Source organism: Kogia breviceps, chromosome X, assembly GCF_026419965.1.
Source record: "Kogia breviceps isolate mKogBre1 chromosome X, mKogBre1 haplotype 1, whole genome shotgun sequence".
Classification (NCBI taxonomy): Eukaryota; Metazoa; Chordata; class Mammalia; order Artiodactyla; family Physeteridae; genus Kogia; species Kogia breviceps.
Genome location: NC_081330.1, coordinates 24,159,729 through 24,186,273, shown reverse-complemented (window position 1 = coordinate 24,186,273; position 26,545 = coordinate 24,159,729). Strand labels below are relative to the sequence as shown.

General features: G+C 38.5%; 1 protein-coding gene across 1 annotated transcript; it reads left to right on the top strand.

The window, feature by feature from the left end:
• The first annotated feature begins 1,849 nt into the window (after positions 1–1,849).
• Positions 1,850–23,633, top strand: SH2D1A (SH2 domain containing 1A). The gene is made up of 4 exons (XM_059050084.2): positions 1,850–2,066; positions 15,384–15,447; positions 20,034–20,178; positions 21,176–23,633. Exons 1-4 carry the CDS (start codon positions 1,930–1,932, stop codon positions 21,214–21,216), a joined length of 387 nt encoding a protein of 128 aa, XP_058906067.1. The 5' UTR covers positions 1,850–1,929; the 3' UTR covers positions 21,217–23,633.
• The last annotated feature ends 2,912 nt before the right edge of the window (positions 23,634–26,545 follow it).

Here is a 26,545-nt window from a genome sequence, read left to right as displayed (position 1 = left end):
TCCTTAACATTGGTGTATGCATTCACTTATCAGATCAGTTTCTTCCTTGACCCAAAGCATGAAAAAGGGTGAGAGGTGGAGTTGGCCGTAAGCAAGTGAGGTAGGAAGATAATGAGACAATCTTGGCTCAGTTCCCCAGAGCCATCCCCCAACATCATCTTGAATGCTGTTTTATTTTTTTTATTCTTGGTGTTGCAAATGAATGTAGGAGGCTTATGTTAACAGTTTATGTACCAAGGTTGATAGATTCTAAGGCCGAGTATGCATCAATCAAGGAGACTAACTACGAGCTGCCACTGAAATCGGAGAGGATTGTTTTCAACCCTAGCGGATGGACAGCAAATATCTGGCTTTTGGCGTAAGGCTGCTCTGCACGTCTGATCCATCGGTAGGACTAGTGAAGATTTAAAAATTGTTCTCCTATTGGGCTCCCAGCTGTACCAGGTTCTCAAGGAACTGGGTGCTGATGGTGTTGAAGAGATACAACAGACAACATAACTTTGGCTACTTAAATTCCAATTTAAAAAATTATTTTAGGGGCTTCCCTGGTGGCGCAGTGGTTGAGAGTCCACCTGCCGATGCAGGGGACGCGGGTTCGTGCCCCGGTCCGGGAAGATCCCACGTGCTGCGGAGCGGCTGGGCCCGTGAGCCACAGCCGCTGAGCCTGCGCATCCAGAGCCTGTGCTCCGCAACGGGAGAGGCCACAACAGTGAGAGGCCCGCGTACCGCAAAAAAAAAAAAAAAAATTATTTTACATACTCAAAAGGAAAAATGTAGAAGACCGTTCAGCTTCAAACATTAAACAAAAAGTCTTGTTCTAGTGAAAAAGGAGGAAGTTTAGGGGAAATATTAACAGCACATCTTGAAATAGAAGAGAGAAGGAAATAAAGGTTGAAAGGTTCTAAAAAAATTTATGATAGTTTAGCATCAACTGAACAAAAACCATATTCTCTATTAACAACAGATGATAAAAGTTACAACACAATTCTCAACACTCACAGTGTGATTTCAAACAAGTTCAATGCCCCAAATGCTGAAAGGTGGGCCCTATACAGCAAAGGGCACATACAAGTCCACATAAAGACAAAGCACCAATTAAATGGTTTATTCTCTCATCTGAGGCCCATCAAATAGATAAATCTGGAACATTGTTGGATGCAGACTGATTTTTGTACCTCAACCAGCACTTTGGGATCTTGGACGAAAGGTTGGGAAACTTTGATTTGTTCAGGATCGAGATTGCTGGAGATTGCTAGGGGGAGTCAGAGAGGAGGGCGGGGGCAGGCGAGAGGAGGCACTTGTCCCAAGTCCGCTGTTCACTTGCTACTCCTGATTCTGTAGGAGCCTCCTGGCTGTGCTCAGCGGTGAGTGCTCACCGACAGTACTGATAGCTTCTGTGTTTTGGTCTCAGAACCCTGGGGCCTTTCATCCTCTGTCAGTATGTTTCTGCCCCACACGAAGGTCATGTACAACTTGCCCCTATCATCAACCCCTTTGGGGACTGATTAGTTAAGTTAATTAAGTTAAGTCAGTTAGTTAAGCTAAGTCATGGTGGCCCCCCCGGGAAAACTGCAAGGACAGGAGCATTACCCAGCATTCCCGTCTGCGTGCGTTGGGAGTACAGGCCAAATCTTGCAAAGACCTTCTTCCAATGGTCCTCCCCTCTCTGTCCACCTGTCCATCCGACCCCTGTGTTGCGTGGGTGGGCCTGGGAGGGGGATCGAACCCTATGGCAATAACCAAGCTGCTAAACTGCTGAGCTGGTTTTAATTGAACTGTGAGAGGGAGGTTTTCAGGCAGGTCGACAACATCCTGTTGTTCGGGCACTCCTCTCTCTTTTTTGCACATCTGGCTGAACTGGGAGGCGGGTGGCTGACTCGTGTCGGGTTGCCGTCCCACGCCTCAGTCCTCCCAAGAGTTGCCCAGGCCATGGACGCGGTGGCTGTGTATCATGGCAAAATCAGCCGGGAGACGGGGGAGAAGCTCCTGCTCGCCACGGGTCTGGACGGCAGCTATTTGCTGAGGGACAGCGAGAGCGTCCCGGGAGTGTACTGCCTGTGTGTTCTGTGAGTACATGGGAGCCTCCACTGCCCACCGCGCGCCCCCAGGCCCGGCCCAGGCCCCTCCCTGGGGGTTTCACGCCTGGGCCTCCTGCGGAAGCCCTTTGGGGTGGGGAAACGCAGTCTAGAATTTACCTTTGCTGCCAAAAGGACTCAGGCTCCCGATTTCAGTTTTGACCTCTAATAGAGGCCAGCAAGGTGGAGGCCCGTGATGATGGTGGAGCGGCCAGCTTCGGGGCCACCAGCTCCTCAGGGAAGGAAAAGCCTCTCTCTCCAGCTCTCTTGAAATGGCTTGGGAGGTGCCTCCCCAAAGGAACGTCAAATTCAAGGAGAGGAAGAAGACTAAGAAACTGAATCTATTACTTTAAGGCATCAATACCAGTTAGGTCAGGATGCAGAGAGAGGGATGTTTCTGAATAAAACCACCTCTCTGGATCTACTTACTGAGTCTTCTTTAGAGGAGTTGGCAGGAGGAAGGAGGGTTTCAGAAATAGGGCCTTTCTTGATAAAAGCTTGGACTGACAATAGTCATAAAGGGAATGGAGGGAAAACACCCTTGTATGATTCAGTTTTGCTCTTTGCCTAAGCATCTCTTACTCTAACGCCTCGTTTTGAATCAGGTGCACCTTCATCTTTGCTCCAGGGCTCCAGAGTCAGGCAGATCTGAGACCTAATCTTGTGCTGGTCTGGTGCTGACTTTGGCAAGTTAACCTCTCAGCCCCTCAGTTTTCTTGTCCATAAAATGTAAATAATATTGCTACCTACCTCATAGGAGTCTGAGGATTAAATGCCATAATGCAGGTGACAAATTTAGCACTGGACCTGACACATACTAAATGTTCAGTAAAAGTAAGCTGTTGCTGCTGTCATTGTTATTATTATTATATTATTATTTTTTTTCAATCTATTTCTTTCGGTACTCAGTATTATTATTATATGCTTTGTTTTTTTTCCGTCTATATCTTTAAGTACTCACAGGGCATTTCTAAAGAAGTACCTAGCTCGATCACTCTTTGTTAGCAGGACAGAAACATCCACGAAAACACCACCCCTGCACAGTAGCTTCTAGACAGAAACAAAATGAGGGAAAATGCTTGGTAGTAATTTCGGTGTCTGACGATACACTGCAAGGTTTTGAAGTTCCTTCTGGGTCATTGAAGAGAGATTGTATTGAGCCTGGTGTTAGAGGATTTTCATTGTTTATTGTGTTTTTTTTAAACGGTCAAGACATGTTTGTGGCAACTCTCAGGCCACGCTGGATACATTTGTTATAAAAGCTTCCAGGGCAATACATGCAAGCTATTGGGCTCAGATCTTACATTTTCTTTATATTATCGTTTTTCCCAAGTGGAAACTGGAGACCGTCAGTGAAAGCCAACTAGTATTCCTAGGCTCTTTTCTTATCAAAAGAAGGTGGAGGAGTGAGTAGCCTGGTGAAAGGGGCTTCTTTAGGGAAGCTGACAAAGGAGGTAATGGGCCCCTTAACCTAGAGGTAAAAAATAAGGTACAAAAGAAGCCTGGGAAGGGGTGGAAGAGCAGGGGACAGTGTGTGGCAGGATGCTCCTAAGACTTCAGGCACACTGGCCTCTTTGTTGTTTCTCGAACTTGCCAAGCTGCTCCCTGCTTAGCATCTTTGCACTTAACTATTCCTTTTGCCTCTTGCCTCAGAGAGGACTTCTTGACCATCCTATCTAAAATAAGTGCCCTCTCCCTGTCCCAGTTACACTCCATCACTTTATTTTTCTTCAGGGAACTTTAAACTACCTGACATTTGCTTGTCTACTGATGTCTTGCTGGGCTTTCCTGCTAAAATGTAATCTCCGTGAGGACAGGGACGTTGTCTCCCACACCAGGGACACAGCCTGGCATGTAACAGGCATGGCGAGGCACGCAATAGGTGCTCAATAAACGTTTTTGAATTAACGAATGAACTGTCAAGACAAGTACTGTTCTTTACTGCAGAAAGCTTTTGGGCTGATATCAGGAGGCCAGGGTGTGGACTCTGGGGAAATCACTCAACTTCTCTGGGTCTTGGTTTCCGTATTTGTAAAACAGGAATAGTAATGTGTGTTCTACCTTCTGCATAAGATTACAGTTGGTAAAAGATGCAAGAGAGAAGGATAATCTTAGCCTTTTTCCCCACATAGGCCAGGACCACATAAGGTATTAATTTAGGCAGGTGGGAAATTCTCAAGTTAAGTTGTCACCCAAAGTAAATCTTGCATAAATGCAGTTCTTATGACTCTTAGTTCTCCGTGCAAACCTCCTTATGAAGTAGCAGAAAATTGTCGGCAAATTGGGAGTCCCCCTAGCATATCTTTCAATGGGCACACTGAGGCCTCAGCCAGACTGCTCCAGAGGAAAGACACAAGGATACATTGCCTTTTACGACAGTTTCTCAGCCTTTTTTGAGCCAAGGATCCCTTTTGATAAACACAGACATTTCATTTCCTCCTTTTTAGTACTACACTGTGGTAACAAAATCAAATTTTATTTTGAAACAAACCACATACTCATTTTAAACCAAAACATCTATGGTTATGATATACAGCCGAAATAACAATGTAAATGGTGTCATATATATATGAACAGCAAGGTATAGCTAACAAACATATATTTGACTGTAGGGTTCACTCAGAATAGTTTCTCAATCTGTCTTTTGTTTCTTCTCATTATCCAAGAAGGTTTGGTTGAGCTTCAGTTTCCGTATTTTTATTGTAGAAATAACACATTGCATGTGCCTTTCGAACTGTACGTTAAACTATACTTTCTAACTAGGTTTGCTCCTTTCCCCAGGTCTGAACCCCCAGTCATGGCCTTTAGATAAGGCCTTTTCCTCTGTTCATTTTGGGAAATCGAATCTCATAAAGTATTAAAGAAATTTTCCATTTATAGGATTGCTCACCTTCATTTAAAGCGAGAAGTTTTTCTTCCAATTATTTTCAATAAGTAAATCTAGATTTTGGTATAAGTCTATTAAAAATAGTTCCTAAACACTTATTCATATTGTAGAAAGCTTTTTAAATGTAGATAATGGAAATGAGGGAAAATCATCTATAGTTTCATAACCTAAAGACAATTATTGTTGAAAATTAAGTGGTTTTTCTTCTATATTTTAATAAAACAAATTGCTTCATAAACACGTGCTCTTACACAATTGTATCCTGCTGCATTTTCCACTTAATGTGAAAAAAACACATTTATATATAATGTTCTTACAAATGATTTTAAAACATTATTTTTAATGATTTCATGATAGTCCAACCAGTCCAACTATATTTTCCTTAACCAGTCATCTATTTTTAGACATTTGAATCATTCCAGTTTTTTGCTATTATAAATTCCATCATGATTCATATTTCAATCCATAAAGGTTTCCTTGTATTTATGATGATTTCCTTATAATGAATTTCAAGATGTGCAAGTTTTAGATCAGAAAACATGAACAGCTTAAGATTCTTGATGTATACATGATCACCAAATATTTTTTCCTAAATGGTTATTCCAGTTTATATATATGCTCACCAGTACTGCATGAGAGTGTCTGTCTCACCGCACCATCCCTAGAAATGGGTATTCTTTTTTTTTTTGTGGTACACGGGCCTCTCACTGTTGTGGCCTCTCCCGTTGCGGAACACAGGCTCCGGACGCGCAGGCTCAGCGGCCATGGCTCACGGGCCCAGCCGCTCCGCGGCATGTGGGATCTTCCCGAACCAGGGCACGAACCCGTGATCCCTGCATCAGCAGGCGGATTCTCAACCACTGCGCCACCAGGGAAGCCCCGAAATGGGTATTCTTGTTAAAAAAAAAAATTCTTCTTGAAATTTGGTGTCTCACTCTTTATTTCATATTTCTTTAGTGATTGAGTGTCTGTCTATATGGTTGGTAAACTATTGTATTTCCTTGTTCATGAATTGGCTCTTTGTGTACTTTGCCTATTTAACCATTTGGATCTTACTATTTTTCTTAACACATTATGAGTTTTTATATACTAATCCTTGATCTATTGAAAGTATCTTTTCTCAGTTTGGTGAATTAAAAATTAAAAAATTAAAAATTCACTTCAATTTTTGTTTTAAATTTACGGTTTGGTTAGTTTACACTTAACTCTTTAATTCCATTTGGAATTATATTTTTATGTGGAGAAAGGATCTAATTTGATTTTGTTTCAAAATAGCTAATAATTTATAAATAGAACTTCCATTCCTGATTGATTTATTAGCCTACTTTACTATACATTAAATTCTTACATATAACAGTTACTGTTTCACAGTTATCTATTTGGCTCAATTGATCTATTTATTCTTGTACCACTAGCGCTATATATAGTATGATAATGTTTTAATACATTAAAAAAATTATTTGCTGTTCTTACCTGTTGGTTCTTCAAGATGAAATCTAGAATGATTTTGTTAAATTTTAAAAAATCCCATGGGGGTTACATTAAACTCATTATTAAGTTAAGGAAGAATTGTCATCTTTAAAGAATTTAGTCTTTTTTTAATCCAAAAACCTGATATGTCTCTCCATTTATTAATTTTTTCATTTATATCCATCAATAGAGGTTTGTAGTTTTCTTCCCATAGGTCTTGTGTAGTTTTGTTGTTTATTTCTAGTTATTGTGAGTATGAATGTATGTGTCTATTTTTTTGTTTCTATCATGAATGGAATCTTTTCCCACTATATTTTCTTTTGCAACAGGAAAGCTACTGACTTTATGGGTTTTTTTGGTATCCATCCTGTATACTAAATGTTCTTATTAATGCAAATCGTTTAAATTAAATTTAATTTAATTTTGCTCTTTTTGGTTTTCAAGGTATATCAAGTTTCTTTTCACTAAGGTACATGTGAGCCCTAACATTTCTCCCCTTTTCACCCCTAATGTAGACAGCCATTGGGAAAGTCCTAAATGCCCACTGGGATAGTTTGATGGTGATAAGAGAAAAACAAATTTAAAATATTTAAAATAATTACTCTGAAGAAATAGTTCATTTCTGTACATCCTCTGTACATATCTGAGTTTGCTACTTTTATCTGATGGAAGATTTGGAAAAAGAAATGCTATTATATTCTTTAGCCTCAAGGACACATAATGAAGTCATTTGACATATATGTCTTTAGATAAAAGGATAATTATCTTTTTGTCCTTTAAGATTTAAAGGATGACTGGGAATAAAGTGCCTATCAAACAATTGAACTGGAGAAATGGGTGAAGGAACAGTGACAAAATAAAACTCCAGCTTATCAGTTGTAATTGCAGGGAACAGAAGAATGAGAAATTATAAAAGTTAGTTAATTTTTGAACAGTTGGATATGTGTGTTAGCACCACATTTATCTTCATGATAATTGAGGCCGCTAGAATTACTTTGGATTATCTAAGTACAATCCATTAATGGCAGAGCAAGCCTGAAGGCCAGCCTAGGATTAAATGTGCAATACACAAACCACCAAATGGACAATTCACGGGCCAATAAATCAAGTGCTGACTCTGGTTGACAATGTAAAATTAAGTTGCAAGATTAGTCTGAAGATGTCATTTAGTTTAAAGCAAAAGGGAAGCCTAGGTTGACCTCTTTTGGGCTCTCCTCATCTTGTCTCTATGCTTTAACCCCTTCCTTTGCCCTTTCTCTCCGGTCGTAAGGCCAAGCAGACTCCCTCCTTTTTTGAGAACTATGCTTTTGGATTCACCTTAAGATCAATTTGTTAACTCATTCCCTCTGATATAAGAGAGAGGCAGCATAGAAAGATGGTTAAGAGCCCATATCTTACAGCCAGACCCTCTGGGTGTGCATCTCAATTCTGGCCCTTAACCAGCTATTTTACCTTGAGCAAGTTACTTAAACTTTCTGTCTCAGGTTCCTTATCTGTGGAAAGGGTGACGGCAATAATAATACTACAGTACTTACCTCATAGAGTTGTTATGAGCATTATTGAATGAGTTAACATCTATAAAGTTAATATGTAGTAGGTGTTTGTTAATATAAATAAAAGCTCCATAAATAATTGTGAGACAAAGTTAGACCATCGTATGAGTACATAAATAAAACGTTCTGTGGCACTTCAAGGGAAGAAGAGATTATATTTATTGTCATGACTCATCGAAACTGGTATTACATAGTTTTACCATCATACTTGAAGCTGAATGACTTTTGATGGTTCTGAAAATTCAAATTCACTGAAAGAATGAAGATTGGGCCATAGGAAATTCGAAAACTTCTTGGATCAGAGTGACTTTCTATAGGATACCATTCCTCTGGGTATAAAAGCTCTGAAATATTTGTTTAAAAAAACAGTCACATTATAATTGTGCCTTGAATTTTGCATGTAACATTCGTTTGTATAGACATAGACAGCCTGGGCACTAGCTTGCTTTATTTGTGGTGTCATGAAGAAGTCAGATGTACCTAAACCTTTTCTTTTGCATAGTCCTTGAAGTGGTACAAAGAAGGAATTGATGTGGTTTTGTCAATTGTAAAGCAAGATCTGTCCCCAATGCTGACCCTTTGAGAAAAGAAAAAATAAGTCAGGTTGCTTTCTTCTTGTCTCTTTCTAACCAGAACACTTTTTTAAGAGTTGGGGACCGCTTTTGAAAAAATAAAGGCAAATTTTAATATTAGCAGGGACTGAATCAACACATGCTTTGTAGTCATTAAAATGCAAAATATTTGTTTTTTTAAGAAAATTAATTAATGGCAACAACAACCAAAATCTCTATTGTTTTCTACCAATTATTTATTTTCTAGATTTTTTTCATGATAAATTTAAAATTCCAGGCTTATCATCAAGTGTGACAAAAGGTTTGATGGAGGAAGGAAGTTAAAATTACACTACATTCTTGGTTTGTCTATATTAATGGGGAGTCAGAGGAAAAATAATCCTAAAAGGGACGTAACAGTTTTCAAAGATGAATGATATTTTTCTGATTTGTGATTTGCTTAGGCTAGATTTGTAAAGCTCCAAATTGTAATTTTACTTCTGTTTCTTTAAAAAAATGTTGTTAGTCACTCGTATAACTTTATAAGGGAAATTACAAGGCTTCCCTGGCCGTCCAGTGGTTAAGACTCCGTGCTTCCACTGCAGGGGGCACGGGTTCAATCCCTGGTCGGGGAATTAAGATCCCGCATGCCGTGGCACGGCCAAAAGAAAAAAAAAAAAGGAAAATTAATATGCAAGGATGCATTTATATTAGTTTAAATTTACTTCTAGTTTATATACATATGGGGATAGTTTTGAACAGTAATCAGAGTGGTGGCTCTCCTTGTGTCCACTTTTTTCACATACCATCATTTTATATCAACATGGTCCAGATGTTTAAAATTTTTTGAAAAATGTAGCTCTCTAATACCTTTGAACTTTGGTATAGTTTTGAACCATTCTTTCTGCTGCCATTTCCTTATTTTGAGTAACATTCCTTAGGTTAATTCCATTTTTCATTATTAAAATAGAACTACTATGACAATCTTTGTCAAATTGCTTTTTCCATTTGATTCCTTAGAGTGTATGAAGATAAAGAAGGTCATTAGGTAAAAATATGCACAGTTTTATGGCTCTTGTTATAATTTGTCAATTTATTTCCTAAAAGAGTGATTTTTCAGTGAACAGGGAGAGAGCATGTGTAGTTTGGAAAAAACATAATCAATATTTTCATTTACTTTTGTATTATAGAATTATTGTTTCATAATACAAGCTACAGAAAACAAAACTATGAAATCTTTTTGGGGAAGAAGGAGTAAAAAGTTCAGAAACACTGTTCTGTGAAGACCAAAAGCATTGAAAAAGCTTCAGCTTATATTTAAATCAAATTTCATTCTTTTTTTTTTTTTTTTTTTTTTTTTTTTTTTTGTGGTACGCGGGCCTCTCACTGCTGTGGCCTCTCCCATTGCGGAGCACAGGCTCCGGACGCGCAGGCTCAGCGGCCATGGCTCACGGACCCAGCCGCTCCGCGGCACGTGGGATCCTCCCAGACCGGGGCACGAACCCGCGTCCCCTGCATCGGCAGGCGGATTCTCAACCGCTGCGCCACCAGGGAAGCCCCAAATTTCATTCTTAAAACATAGACTAAAAAAAAAAAAAAAAAAGAAATTGAGTGACTATGGGGGTGGTGAAAGAAGCCAGCTTGACTTTGGAGAAATTGTCATCAATATTCCCAATGAGGTGTGAGCATTTTCCATGTATTTTAATCAATCCTTCTGTAACTTTAACGTTCCTACAAATCATCTGGAAATCTTGTTAAAATGCAGATTCTGGGGCTTCCCTGGTGGCGCAGTGGTTGAGAGTCCGCCTGCCGATGCAGGGGACACGGGTTCGTGCCCCAGTCCGGGAGGATCCCACGTGCCGCGGAGCGGCTGGGCCCGTGAGCCACAGCCGCTGAGCCTGCGCGTCCGGAACCTGTGCCCCGCAACGGGAGAGGCCACAGCAGTGAGAGGCCGGCGTACCACCAAAAAAAAAAAAAAAAAATGCAGATTCTGACTCAGCAATTCTGGAGTGGGGCCTGAGATTCTACATTTCTAGCAGGGTCCCAGGTGATGCACTGTTATTACCCTGGGAACATAATTTGAATCGCACTGTTTTAAATCTCTTCCATCAGTGGTATATGAGAGTATATCAAAGAGAGTTGGCTACAGGGGATCTTTGGTCAGTGACCTCAGCAACTTGGAAGTGGAAGAGATGAACTGCTGGCTTGTTTGAGGGGTGAAACAATTTTGCTCATTCAGAAATTTGAGGAGTTGGGGAGTAGGAGATTGTTAAAATTGGATGGGTTAATCACAACGAGTTTTATGCGCCACTAGCACCAGGTTGTTCAAGACTGAAGGAGGTAAGGACTTTTGAAGTGGTACTCAGGTTCCTGCTGCCTAACTGAAAGTGCGATAAGATCAGATTCGTTAGGAAATCATTTTCAAAACAGACTCATTTATTTTGACTAAATGAGGCTGAATGATAGTAGGGAGATAGATTCATTGTATCTTCTAGAAACCCACTGTTTGAGAAAGTGGAAAACTGGTTGCCTATGATTTTGTTTGCATCGTTGCTGAAATTTTAAATAATGCATTTCCACAACACCTTTAATGATACTGAATTATTGCCATCAATCTCTTCCCATAGGGAAAATGGAACTAAAGGCCTATGCTATTTCCCTGCTCCTACCTCCATTTTGCTGTGTAACTTTTTTTTTTTTTTTCTTTTCTTTTTTCAGCACCTTGTTGGTCTTAGTTCCCCGACCAGGGATTGAACCCGGGCCCTGGCAGTGAAAGTACCGAGTCCTAACCACTGGACTGCCAGGGAATTCTCTGCTGTGCGACTTTAAGAAAACCACTTAAACCCTTATGTTTGGAGTTCCCATGGTGAAAAATGGAAATCAAAGCTCTTGCTTTGTTCCCTGTAGTGTACTTACTGAAATCAGTGAGGTACATTTCAATTGCTTAAAAAAACAAAAGACTTTACAATGTAATATTTTATATTTATTTAGCATATTACATATGCTAAAAAGTATACTATATGCATATATCAAGCTATTTCATATATGATCCAAATATTCTGGCACACCTTTACAACAAAAATGAAACATTTCCTGTAATTGCACCAGCAAATTAAATTGACCCTTTTTCGGGTTTCACAAATCGAATGAACCTGAGTAGAGTGTTTTAGACCTAATTTTTTCATCCTTTGGGTAATAGTACTGATGGATAGTGATTAAAAATATAGTAATTTAACCCACATAAAGACTTTTAGTTCTATAGGGGATTAATGGTAAGTGAGGTCAGTTACTCAAGCTTGACCCTGTTTGAGATACTTTAGGTTATTTTAGGTTTAAACACATTTAATTTTACCAGACTTTAGCATGTATTTTTTTTTTTCTTTTTTTAAAAAAATTTTTGGCTGCACCATGCTGCATATGGGATCTTAGTTCCCCAACCAGGGATGGAACCTGTGCCCCTGTATTGGAAGTCTTTTTGCGGTATGCGGGCCTCTCACTGTTGTGGCCTCTCCCGCTGCGGAGCACAGGCTCCGGACGCGCAGGCCCAGCGGCCATGGCTCACGGGCTTAGTTGCTCCGCGGCATGTGGGATCCTCCCGGACCAGGGCACGAACCCGTGTCTCCTGCATCGGCAGGCGGACTCTCAACCACTGCGCCACCAGGGAAGCCCTGTATTGGAAGTCTTAACCACTGGACTGCCAGGGAAGTCCCAGCATGTATTCTAATCAAAGACATATTTTGACCCAAACTTGTGCCAAAGAAGAGCAATCAGAAAATGTCTGAAATGAAACTCTGTGAAGATTCAGATTCATAATTTGAAGTAATTCAGCATAAAGTTTACCATACTTTTCTAGGAAGCAAAGGTTTGTTAGGCAAGTTAAGTAGCAGTACCATAGATACTAAAATATAATAAATAATCTATATCCATTACAGTGTGGGGACCAAAAGCCAGGGCTCTAGAGTCAAAGAGGCCTGATTTAAATCCCATCCTTGATGCTTGATTTGTAGTGTGGCTTTGGTTACTTAACGTCCCAAAGTCTCAGTTTCCTCATCTATAAAATCAATTTCACAATATACAGTTCATAGGATTACTGTGGGGCCCCAAAGAGATAATGCATGTGCTGTGGGCTGAATTGTGTCCTTATCAAATTCATGTATTGAAGCCCTAACTCCCGATGGGGATGTACTTGGAAATAGGGCCTTTAGGAGGTAATTTAGGTTAAATGAGATCATAAGGGTGGGTCCCTAATCCAATAGCGTTCTGGCCTTACGAGAAGAGAGAGAGCACCCTCTGTCAAGGAATGCACACAAAGAAAAGGTCATGTGAGCACACAGCAAGAAGGTGGCTGTCTACAAGCCAAGAGAAGAGGCCTTGGAGTGAAACCTATGTGGCTGGCACCTTGATCTTGGACTTCCAGCTCCAGAACTGTGAGGAAATAAATTTCTTTTGTTTAAGCCACCCAGCCTGTGGTATTTTGTTATGGCAGCCTGAGCAGACTAGTACAGATTTTGGCACTGAGAAGTGGAGTGCTGCTGTAACAAACACCTAAAAATATGAAAGTGGCTTTGGAACTGGGTCGTGGGTAGAGGCTAGAGGAGTTTGGAGATGCATGCTGGAAAAAGCCTACCAATACTGTGAACACAGTATTGGTAGAATGATGGATGTTAAAGGTCATTCTGATGAGGTCTCAGATGGAAATGAGGAACGTGTTGTTGGAAACTAAAGGAAAAGCCATTCTTAATTATAAATGGCAAAGAACTTGGCTGAACTGTGTTCTAGTATTTTGTGGAAGATAGAACTTGCAAAGTGGATATTTAGCTGGAGAGATTTCTAAGCAAGGTGTTGAAGGAATAGCTTCGTTCCTCCTGACTACTTATAATAAAATGCAAAAGGAGAGACATGAATTGAAGAAGGAATTGTTAAGCAAAAAAAAAACCAGAATACAAAGATCTGGAAAATTCTCAGCCTATTCATACGGCAAAAAATGAGGAAGCTTGGTCTGGAGAGAATGCCAAGGAAATGGCTGCATAATCACTCCTTAAGGAGATTACCCATGATGTTAACTAGTCATCTCAACAGAAGCCAGGAATAGAGTTTGGACCAAAGCATCAGAGACACTGTCAGTTTGGACCAAAGGGAACAGGACAGGACGATAGTGAACTTTGGCTGCAAACATGCTTTAAAAAATGATCCTGAAGTTGTTTCAGAGATCATCAGGGTTACCACTCCCACCACAGGCCCAGAGTGCCTAAGCCCAGGTGGGCAAGGCTGCTTCCACCTAGATTTCAAAGGTGGGGTCAGCTGCCCAACAGAACCAAGTGGGTGGGACTGCCCCTGCAGAGCCATGGGAGTGACAGTGCCACCCAGTGGTCCTGGAGGGCAGAGCATCAATCCAAAAAGAATTATTCTCAAGCATAAGATTTAATGGAATTTGCCTTATGAGATTTTGGACACTTTTGGGACCTGTCACCCCTTTTCCCCTTCCGATATCTCCCTTTTGGAATGGGAATATCTGTCCTCTATGCTTGTCTTCCTGTATTTTGGAAGCACATGACTTGTCTGGTTTCACAGGTTCACAGCTGGAGAAGAATTTTGCCTCAGCAGCACTCATCCCCAAGTCTCACCTGTATCCCATTAGATGATATTTAGAAGAGACTTTGGACTTTATTTAGACTTCAGAGTTGATGCTGGAATGTGTTTAAGACTTTTAAGGCTGTTGGGATGGAATGAATATATTTTGTATGTGAGAAGGATGTGAATTTGGAGGTACCAGTGTTGGAATGCTATAGACTGAATCATGTACCCTCTCCCCCCATATTCATATGTTGAAGCTCAACCCCCAGTGTGGCTGTATTTGGAGATAGGCCTTTAGGATGTAATTAAGCTTAAATGAGGTTGTAAGGATGGGGCCCCAATCCAATAGGACTGGTGGACTTATAAGAAGAGAGATCTCTCTCTTCACACACACACACACATACAAAGAAAAGGTCATGTGAACACAGCTAAAAGGTGGCTGCCTACAAGCCAAGAGTAGAGGCCTCAGAATAAAACCTATGTTACTGTCACCTTGATCTTGGATTTCCAACCTCCAGGGCTGTGAGAAAATAAATTTCTTTTGTTTAAGCCACACAGACTAGTATTTTGCTATGGCAGCCTGAGCAAACTAATACAACATGTAAAACTCTTGGCATGTAGTAGAAATCAACTGTACAGATATACAATATGCATACACAGTGAATAATGGGGGAAAACGTTTACCCCATCTAAAAGGACAAGCTAATTTCAAGTACTTTAGCAGGACCCCTTTTTAATTTGAATTACTATTAGTACCATATTATAATGTATTATAAAGTTATATAGTAATAGTAATTGCATAGAAATATACCACATTTATTATATTTATAATTAATATTATTATTTTAAGTGGGCCTGATAGTACCTTATCCCCAGTGAAATGTTTTCACCTTAAGGCTCTCTATGTATTCAAAAAATAATATTACTATGCTTTGTTGAATCTGCTTAATAATTCATAATTTTTCCAATTACAACAGGTCTCTAGTTTCTTTCTGTCCCAACAATCTCTCACCTTGACAAATCCTTAGAAGTGTGAGCTCCCTCGTTTGAAAAAAAAAAAAAAAGATAAAGAAGGCTTACTAGAAACTGTGATTAGCTAGATATAATATGCAAGCAAGTTAGATTCCACAGGCTTTTCTTTCTATGAATGCAGTGGTGCAATATACATGTGTCCCAGTATATGTATCATTTATATGTAATAGTTGAAGCTCAAATTTAGAGCATCCATTGTTCTTTTGGAATTTTTCAGTAATGGAAGTTTATTCTTTCACAGGTATCAAGGTTACATTTATACATACCGAGTGTCCCAGACAGAAACAGGTTCTTGGAGTGCCGAGGTATAGCTCTTTTATTTATTTTTGCTTCTGGGGGTATCAGGGAGGTATTTGAAATTTAGACTGCTTTTATAAAAGAGCCGTCAAATCCTACATTCCCCAAATATTCATCAGATTCAAATTACTAAAGCTCCAATCCAAAGTGGTTCATGGATCATTAAGAAGCCTTTAGAGAATTTTGGTCCCAGTTCTGTTCAGCCACCACTGTATGGAGTGGTCTCACTTTGGGGGAAAGATAACAAAGTTAAAGGATTGTGTCACACTCGTAGTGCCTATGTGAAATTTTAGAAAGTGTATCAAAAATATATTAAAAAATCAAATCGACAATTATTTACCAAATGATACTAACGCAAGTGTTGGTTCTATGGGGGATTAAACAACATGACTCCTGTTTTCTAAGAGCCTGTAAGACCCTTGAGAGATACAACATGAATTAAACAGCAATGTGAGAGCCTGGTGTTTGCTGTCAGGTGGATGTGTGTTCCAGGTCTTATCTACCCCCAATCCCTTTTCTGAGAGGTCTATGACCTTGGGTAGGTTACCTAATTTTTCTTTGAACCAGTTTCTTCATCTGTAAAATAAGCCTAAAAATAGTCCCTTACTCATAGGGCTCATTTTGAAGATTAAATGAGATGATGCATATAAAGAAAGCTCTTAGCCACAGGACTAGCAAGCAAGCCCTCAAAAATGGGAACTCACCCAAGTTGCTGAACAATATGATTGTATATAGTCGAGTGCTATCTAGCACAAGCATTTGAAGAATAGAGGATTTTCCAAGTATTAGGGTAATCAAGGCTGCTCTTCTGTGGAGGCGGGACTCCCAGCTTAGCCATATGGGAAGGACAAGGATAGGTAGAAAAGAGAGAGACAGGGAGCGTTCCAGTGACTTTTAAGCTATGCTCTGCAAAATCCTAAGGTTCTTTCATCTGAGTGCCTTGGAGTTGCCCAGGGAGCTACAGAAGAATAGGAGGATGTGTGGGTATGCTTTGGGTCCCCAATTTGTCTTTAATCTGAGCAGTCCCTTTTATTTTGCTTATCAACTGGGGCTCTGAGAAAGATTTCATTAGAAAAATGGGTTCTGATGGCTTTGAAAACATTTGAAAGTCACAGTACCATTCCAAGAAATGCCTGCAGAGTGAATCTCTTTCCACCTACCAGGGTAGTATCAATATATTACCATGCTAGCAAAGTAGAGGGGTCTACAATGGAAACTTCTGACTTCAAATGCTTTCTCTGATTTCTGACTCTTTGTAAAAACAGTCCGTCTTTATAATGAAAGCGCTTCATTATGAGCTGTTTGAAAACGTAAATGCTAATATCAACCTCTATTAATAACTCAATCAATCTATGCATTTAAGAAACTCTGAAGTCTAGACTTAAAAAAAAAAAAGGTAAAATAGCTCTAACCTTTACAGATGCACCAGTGAACTAGAAAGCACAAATTGCAGACTACAAATGTTTTGAACTACTGAGATGAATTAGGGCAAGTTTTCAAACACATTGTTGCTTTATATCAGGATAATTGATGCTACCATTCTAATTAGAGGAAATGCAGTACTATTTCTAATCAAAACTGTTTATACCCGTTTATTTTTAAAAGTTCTCTGCATCACTGCAGAGATGATTGAATAGGAAATTAAATTTCATTTATTATGAGGAATAGTAGTGTATGATATATACATATATAGTTGTATATAATTTGACCAGAAATCGCCCTTCTCCCTAGAGAAGTAGCCTTCAGCTGCTGAAGAATATTCTTTATGGAAAGGATCTTAAATTAGTAGGGCTTAGGTAACGTTTTCTTTAAACTTGTTTTCTTCCATTTCAAGTATAACATCATATGCAGATTGTTACATGTTTGTGATCATGTTAGGGAAGAAAGGGCTTATTGAACACAAATGCTCTCTCATTCTGTTGTCTGGTCTGACCCGTTTATCTAATAATATTGTAATTATCTGCACCAAGAGAGCAGAAGATTGGCATGTTTTCTCCAAAGGGAAAACAGTTAAAAAAAAAACAAACTCTTTAGATTTATTTTTGAAATGCATATTGCATTTTTTTTCTATCTACTAAATTTGCCTTCTAGTTATGTTTTCCTATGGTGAATATTAAACTAGTGTATATTCTCAGAGCTCATATCACCTGACTGGAAGAAATTTCTCTAGAGCATATTGAAGACCAGCTGTGATCCAAAGCATGTTTCCATGGATAACTAAGAAATGACTGTATGGGAAATGTGCAAATTTGAACAATAGCTGAGTTCAGTGACAGGATGGGAGATGTCAGTTGTACCATTCTTGTGGTAAATGTATTTTCAAAATGGGGTAAATAACAGATATTTATATTGCTCTTTGGAACAATGCTTTAGTTTGCCACATTGCGGGAAAAATCTTGACAGTAGCACTAAATTTTCTGTGCAAAGATTGTGCTAGAAATCTAGATGCGTCTGCAGTTTGTTTCAAAGAGTGGAGTGAAATTGAACCCTGGATCCACTGAACTACGAAAGACAAATATTATGTGATTTTCTAGCTTTAGGTAGACTTTTAGCTTTCATCATTACCTAGTGTATTAATTTATCTCATGTGACTCAGGCTAAAAGTTTGCCAAATTGTTAATTCAGAGAATTCCACATACAGTCACCTATCATTTATTAATATGTTCATTGTCTGCGGTACATTATAAAAAATGTACTAACATTCCCCCTGCTGACTTCAGTGCTTTTGGGCTTTTCTGGATATTTGATCATCAGTAGATCAGTGGATGTTAAATAATTTTACTTATTGAGCTAAGCAAAGCACTATAAATTCAGTCATTTATTTGCCAATGCAACATTGCATGCCAAATTCAAATTGCTTTTTTACATTCAGTGCTATTATTCCTCTCCGTTAGCATGGAGAATCAAGTGTTAACTGCATACAAATCCTCATAAAAAAGATGCTTCTGTTGATAAATGGTTTTACAAGCCACAAGAACAGGTAAAAAGATGTGTGGTTTGAGATCTTTCCACACCGGGGGAGTGGATTAGTTTCTCTTCTGGTTGACTCTAACTTCACTAGACTCTAACTTCACTAGAACCTATTTGGTCTCTAATCTTCCTAATCTGAAAGGCTAGAGACTGGGTCCTGGGATCTAGAGGCAGTTCTGCCTCTGGTTCTCTGTGTGACCTTGGGCAAGCTGAATCATCTCTTTGTATTTCCATTTTCTTATCTGTCAAATGGGAGTAACCAAATCAGCCAATAACTGCCAAGAGATGGGAAAGTGCTTTGAAAATGAAAAAGTACTCTAAGGAAGACATAAGAAGGTTATTTTGTGCCTATGGTCTGCCTTTGACATTTGGAGATTCTATCCTGGAGCCAAAGAACTGTTGGGACCCCTGTAAGAATGACCATATTATTTTGGATGAGGTCTCAATAGAGTTCTGGGAAGGTGTTTTGACTGTAAGGTTGGAGCTGAGTGGGAGAGTATTCTGTATCTACTGAGTAGCTGTGTGAGCCTATGAGCTGACACTAATTTAAAGCTAAAAAGAACTTTTTCAGTGTTTTCAATGAAAAACTCTTTACCCCAGTGTAGGAAATGACCAAGAGTTATAGTAGACAGTGTGCTGTCTTTAGCTATTTGTTTGTTAGCATTTCTAGAAGGAATAGCTGAAAAACAGCTTTCTAAAAAAACTGGTCATTGTTCAATTGCTTGTAGCAATACTATTTTATTTCATGTAAAATGACAGTTTTGAGCTGATGCTTAAAGCTTGGCTCATAAGCTTTTGCAGGAAATTGTTGTTGATTTCAAGTAGTGTCTTTACAAGAGAATTGATGTCAGAAGAGGAGTACATTTTAATAGTCACCTGCAAATAATGATCCCTTCAAAACCAAACAAATAAATAAAGGTGACCTTAGTCTTTCATTTTCGTGTCATAGAGAAAACCTCGTCACGGTGAAGTGTTGACACAAAGAGCAATTTGGGGGAGGATAGGGAAGTTTCTCAAGGAGGAAAACATTTAATGCGTAGGATGAGGCAGGACATATCGTGAAGTGAAAGATTGTGAGGACTAACTAGCCCTGCATTGTGTGCCTTATAACAGCCAATTTTTAATTTCCTGTGTAGCATTTTATATTGTGGAATGATGGCAGGGAGGATGGGTTGTAGTTGTTTTATTTGTTTGTTTGCTTTTTGTTTTTTTGGTTCTTTAGGCTTTTTTATTAATGACCTGCAGGATCTGTGTTTTTTTCTCTGTTTAACTGCATCCTCTCTGTTGGTGAATTCATTGCGGGTAATGGCCTGTATACCCTTAGAGGTTCGGGATGTATGATGGGTAGCAGGCAGGCAGGGCAGGGCAATGAGCAGGAACTTGTACAAACTAATACCACCCTCGGGAGAACTGAAATGACAGCTCATTAGCTCCTCTTGCAGGGAAATTCAGCCAACAAAAGTAAGCTCTTCTAGAAGGTTGTTTTTCCTTCTTCCTTATGTTTTCAAATATTGGAACAAGTTACACAAATGTTACCTCTCTAAGCATCCCTTGCACATTTTGTAGGCCCTTTTTGTATCATTATGAGGTAGATGAATAATCTGCTTGGCCTTTTATTTTCCAGACAGCACCTGGGGTACATAAAAGATTTTTCCGGAAAATAAAAAATCTCATTTCAGCATTTCAGAAGCCAGATCAAGGTATTATAATACCTTTGCAGTATCCAGTTGAGAAGAAGCCCTCAGCTAGAAGTACACAGGGTGCTACAGGTATGGTTTACTGTTTATTTTTGACAGGTTTGGAAGCTTAGGGCTATGAGTCACCCTAGTCATAAACATATAGTTATAGAAAAATGCAATGAGAAAGAAGATGGAGCCAGCAGCCCCAGTGAGAGGGGGCTATTCACATGCTATGATTTCCGCATGCTATACTATAAACTTTTAATAAAACTCTGCAAAAATATAAAAAATTCCATGAGCCCACAACATTTTAATCTCTCTTATCCCGTCTGTTTTGTCGCTCCATGAGTACCATTTCACTTCACTAATTCAGACACAAATAATTTGAAAGACGGGACAATTCAGAGAACATCTGGACTTGTCCTTTACTTTTGCTTATTATCAGACAGTGTTTTCCCTTCAGGGATGGAAAGGCTAATGTTAGCTTGGTCCACGTGATCCCGATTTCTGAATTTGTGGTGCTTGAATTAATAAAATTTTATTGTAGCAAAGGAAGGGAAGTTCGTAGACTTTATTTTTCCACTAGCGCAAATTGTTACATCTCCTGAGCAAAGCTATTTTAGTGGACGTGTCAAGCTAATCACCGAATACTAGCCAATGTCCTCAGCTGTCAGATTTGTGATAGTTGATATCTATTGAAAGGGGTTAATCATCTGTCTGGAGTTAAGAGGATACGCGTTGATTGAAACAATAAATATTTATGATAAAATAAAATGAGCTGTTATTTCCTTTTTTGACAGGGACCCAGGCTCAGGCATAAACTGACAATTAGACTCAGACTCAAGTGGTGAATTAAATTAATGAGTAGTTAGCTGTTTTAAAAGAAATGTAAATAGAATTCCAATTTAAAAATTGGCTCAGTATTCCATTCTCTATAACAGTTTTAAATACTAGTTGCTTGAGCTATATCATTGGATTGTATCTTTGTGAACTTTATGCAGTTGGAAATTTTATGTTTGAGTTAACCTGTAATTTTAATAGCTTGTAAGTTTATCTCTTCTTGATTTTTGTTATTATTTTTCATTAGGGAGAAGAGAAGATCCTGATGTCTTCCTGAAAGCACCGTGAAGAAAAATAAAACACACCTTGTACTTTATTTTCAATAATTTAAATATATGCTAAGTCTTATATATAATAGATAATACAGTTCAGTGAGCTACAAAAGTATTTCTAAAACCATCATAGTCCTGTAATGGAAGCATCTAGCATGATGTTAAAGCTGAAATGGACTTTTCGGATAATGAGGAGCTTTGAAATGAGGATTGGGGAAAAATAATTCCACAGGTTATTTTCAGTTATTGTATTTACAAATGGGAAATGATTGAAAACATAATGATACTTTATAAAAGATTAATGTCAATTCTTGCCAAATATAAATAAAAATAATCCTCAGTTTTTCTCAAAAGCACCACTTTTAGTGAAATATTATTTGATAGCTACTGATTTTCAAATGTCTTGCTTGATTATATGGCAGGAAGCTGGTTCGTGTCCCTCATCTTTGTCATGTGCATTAGGTATTATGCTCTCCAATAGCTACAGTGTTTTAGGCTGTCTGGGGATATATGAAGCTGTGCACTGTGTGCTAAAAACAAGTACTAGATAGAGAGTGAAGAATTTCTGTTTAATTCTGAAAGCAACCTTCTTGCCTAGTGTTCTGACGTTGGACAGTAAAATCCACAGACCAATCTGTAGTGTAAAATTCCCGTAATTTAAAATATGCTCTAAATGTTTATTACATTTGATGCTACAGGATTTGAAATTATATTACAAATCTGATGAAGTGGACTTTTCTTCTTTTCATTTACCTCCGCCCCAGTAGTTGCCATGTAAAAACAGCAGCTGTGGCTCAGCAGCTGTGGCTCATGAGTAGCTGATTTACAAGCAGTCTCCCTATCAGGTGGCCCTACAAGACCATTGGAAGCTTACAGGTTACATTAATTTTAAACAATTCCAAGTAATTGTAACCTAAGTGAGAGCCAAGATTGTAGGCAGTGATGGGTATTGGTATTTTCTTCTCACATTTATATTTTCATGACTCTTACAATTCAATTATACGTCAAGTTGCTTCAGGCCTCATAGAATTCATTCACTCAGCAAACACAATAGCACTGGGGTAGAGAAGTAAAAACACCTGGCCTCCACGCTCAGTTAGCCCCCTGCCTAGTTGGACAAGAAAACAGTAGCAATAAAAGACAATAAAAGACAATAACAAAAAAAGACAAGAAAATAACAATAAAAGGTGATAAGTACATGGTAAGTGAGGGTCCCAACATGTAGGTAGATCTTTTTTTTTAAAGGTTCTACTCCATTTATAGTTATTATAAAATATTGGCTATATTCCCTGTATTGTAAAATATATCCTTGTAGCTTATTTTATACAGAATAGTTTGTACCTCTTAATCCTCTACCCCTATATTGCTCCTCCCCCCTTCTCTCTCCCCACTGGTAATCAATAGTTTGTTCTCTATACCTGTGAGTTTGCTTCTTTTTTAAAATATTCACTAGTTTGTTGTATTTTTTTAGATTCTACATATAAGTGATATCATACAGTATTTGCCTTTCTTTGTCTGACTTATTGCACTTAGCATAATACCCTCCAAGTCCATCCATGTTGTTGCAAATGGCAAAAGTTCCTTCTTTTTTATGCCTGAGTAGTAGTCCATTGTGTATATATACCACATCTTCTTTATCCGTTCATCTGTTGATGGACACTTAGGTTGCTTCCATAGCTTGGCAGTAAATAATACTGCTGTGAACATTGGGGTGCATGTATCTTTCAAATTAGTGTTTTTGTTTTTTTTTTTTGATATATAACCCAGAAGTGGAATTGCTGGATCACATGGTAGCTCTATTTTTAGTTTTTTGCGAAACCTCCATATTGTTTTCCACAGTGGCTGCACCAATTTACATTCCCACCAACAGTGTACAAGGGTTCCCTAGGTAGATCTGTCTTTAAAGGAAGAATGAGTTAACCCAATACTCTGGCCCATGGTCCATAGGAAGCTGGTTCATTATAAGTTTCATTATAAACCAGTAACTTGGAATTCTGGGTTGTATGTGAGAGGTGGTGAGCTTGGTTAATAATTAGCGAACTGCCAAGAGACAAAGCTCTTCTCTCTGCTGGCAACATCTGATTTCTGAGCATTTAACCTGGATGCTATGGGAGTATAAAGGTGGAGTATGGCCACAATGATGTATTGTGCTCCAGTTACCATTTCTAGAAGTAAAAGCATCACTTTAACTTGTAAAGGAATTCAGAAAGCTGACTTGCCAAATAAAATGTATATGTTTAGATACTTTTTAATTATTTGTAGCTTGGGTTTAAATTTTAATAGGGGTAACTATTTTTTACTCTAATTTGTTCATTATGGAATAATCCTAAATATATGAATTGTTTGCATGTTCCTTTACCAGGGCCTTTTTTGAAAAAGCTTTTTTGAATTATTTATGGTTTTTCATATTTTAATAAAGTATTTGAAAGCTTTATTTTTCTAATTTGTCTTAAAATATTCCTTTCAAAAATATTCAAAGATAGGTGCTACTCATATACTAAATAAAGCATCGATGCAGGTCATCTTACTGACCTTATTGGACTGATTCACTGAAAAAGGTAAGTGCTTTTCTGATTTTGCTATTGTCAAATTTTCCAGTTGATGTGCCTACCCACTGTCTTCTTTTGCTGGCCTTTTATTCATCAAGTTTTTTGCACTTTTTCTTTCCTGGCATGAGCATCCTTGCTATTTCTCAGTACATAATAGCTTGCACCTTTACAGAAAGGTCGTATCCTTGCCATATCGAAAATATTGCCATGTTAACATATACCTGTAAGATGCTGAGTAAAGGTAGAAAAATGCACATATATTTCTAAGTGCACACCTTTCTTCAGAAAAAAATGTGTGTCAGCAAGCCCACAAGGAACATGACAGTTTATCAAATACTTGTTCATTTTCTCTGAAATTTGTTCTGAAGAGATAAGGTCAGTAGGGAGTCAAGCTTAGGTAATTGTCCATTTGGCTGTTACAGGCAGGGAACCTTTGTGGTAGTACATAGGTAGAATAGGTCTACAGAGGATGCCTCTGATTAAGTCTTCTAGTATAAATCAAGGGCTGGATTTAAGATATTATTTGTGGTAGAATGGATAGAGAAGTTAAAATGTGAGAACCAGCTTTAAAATCTGTTAAGAATGTTTAGACATCAGCTTATGCTTTATTTGATTCACTTTATTGAGTTCAGAATCCAAAGTCTATTAATAATAAAACCCAGATTTGCCCTTGAGCATTTCAAGGTTACAGATGCCTAGTCGTCCTGTTAGTGGGCTATAAATTCAACTTTGTCGCCTATGTTTGCCCTTGCAGTAAATGGGACACCATAATTTTGCAGTTTGCAGCTCGGGGTGAAGTTAAGCTGCCCAGTTTGGACACTTTCATAATTTGGGGTCATTGGCCCAACTTGTAGTAAAAGGCTGAATTTTCATCATTAGGTCATTTGCTTTTTAAATGCATATTTTTATGTGGAAAGAATACAACCTGATCGACTGGAGAGAGCCCATCAACATAGCAAATGAGACTTGAATTTGCTTTTCGGCTTTGTCACTGATTATGCCAGTGACCTTAGGCAAGTCAGTCTGTTGCTGGTATTGCATTTGCCAAGTAGGAACAATTAAGTCTTGCTCACCTAACAGGATTACTGAGATGCTAGAATTATATAAATTTACGGTAGTAATATTACTAAATATTTAAATAGCATTGATATTTAAAGATCTCTAAAAGTGAGGGTGAATAGGGAAGGAACATGGAGAAATCCCTGATCTCCTTTATAATTCTCGCAACGTAGGAGCTCTTGCTTCTTTCTTTTTGTACTGAGGGTGGGATGCATATTTTGAAAAAACAATCTGGTGTTACTAATATCCCCCAACTCCACTCCCCACCCCCGTTGCTTTTTGCTGATTGGTGTGTTGAAACCATCAGGATTGTCTTCTGCTCTGTCAATCTTTTCACTGTATCTCTGTATATATCAGTGAATAAAAAGGCAGCAGGGCATTTCAGAATGGTGTAAATTCCAGGATTCCAAGCAAGTTTCAGTAACAGGCTTTTTGGACCATAGGTACCCCATTACTATCAAGATGAATTTTGGAAGATCTGTTGGCCAGCCTTCCCAGTGTCACTCATAAATGTCTTTGTGAAAAATAAGTGCCAATGGCCATTGTAACTGCGCAGGACTTCGGGCCTCAGAAGAGTTGTTGTTTTTTAGTTTTAGCCTCCCCTGCCCCATTCATTCTTTGCCAATGCGTTGGGTTGCCTTGCTCTCCCAGCTCCCTCCCACCCCTGTTTTTCAATTCTTAATTTTCTTTCTATTGCTGAGAAAGGCATCAGCAGGAGAGAGAACCTTTATGAGTCCTAGCCTAGAGGCATTTAAACTTGAAACAGCTACTCTTTTTTTAAAAAAATTTTATTAAATGGTCATTTGTGTCAGAGATCCTATATGTATGAAAAATAAAAGTGAAGAGGTGTCTGCTTAGGATTAGTGCCTTTTTGACTTCTGCACCTATATTTTCAAGGTGATGTGGTTTTATTGCTCCCTGTTAGGGAGCCACTTTTCAAATCTCAGGTGACCAGACTGACTTGAGAATGCAGTTTGGCGCATGAATAAAATGGGACACAGTGTTCATTTGCAGTTTTATTTTTTAAAAATGAAATATTCAAAGTACTTTTTTCTTTCAAATATCGACACATAATGTTTAACTTTAAATATTTACAGCATGTTGTTGTGATGCTCTTGTAGAAAAATGCATGCTTCTGGCCTGAAAGCCAGAGCAAAATGCAAAAGACCATTTAACTGCAGCCAGAGAACATGAACCTGTATAGTATCCAGTCACTTTTCAGCACAGGATTGAGAGAAGGAATACAAAACTGGAACCTATTGTTTCCTAGCAACATGGCTGAGGCCATTATAACACAATTTCCTGTATGATTAGAACTTCTAACTGTTGTTATATAGAAACTGAAAATCTTGGCATACACTGTAAACATCTTTACTTCTCATGAGAAAGTAAGCAGCTAAAAAGAATATTTTTCTGACATAAAGGCTATACTTCTCTTTTTCACCTTCTTTCTTACTGATGCTTTTGCCAGAAGAATAGTAAAGATTTCGACATTGTCATGAATCATACAAGTAAAATATTTTCAAGGACACAATCTGATATACTAACATTTATTTAAGAGGTTAAAGTCCACCACTAAATCTAAGGAAAGATTTTTTAACTGCCAAACACGTTTCCTTTGACAAATAATGTAAGATGACAACTGCCAAGACAAAATCCACAGCAAGTTTAACTCTAACTATTTTCAGTTACTGTTTAGGAAGTAATTTCTTCTTACACACAGTAGTATATTTGGTC

Coding starts and splice junctions, on each gene's coding strand:
- SH2D1A (XM_059050084.2), top strand. CDS start 1,930: ATGGACGCGGTGGCTGTGTATCATGGCAAAATCAGCCGGGAGACGGGG. Junction 2,067..15,383: donor GTGTACTGCCTGTGTGTTCT/GTGAGTACATGG, acceptor ATTCTTTCACAG/GTATCAAGGTTACATTTATA. Junction 20,179..21,175: donor AAGTACACAGGGTGCTACAG/GTATGGTTTACT, acceptor ATTTTTCATTAG/GGAGAAGAGAAGATCCTGAT.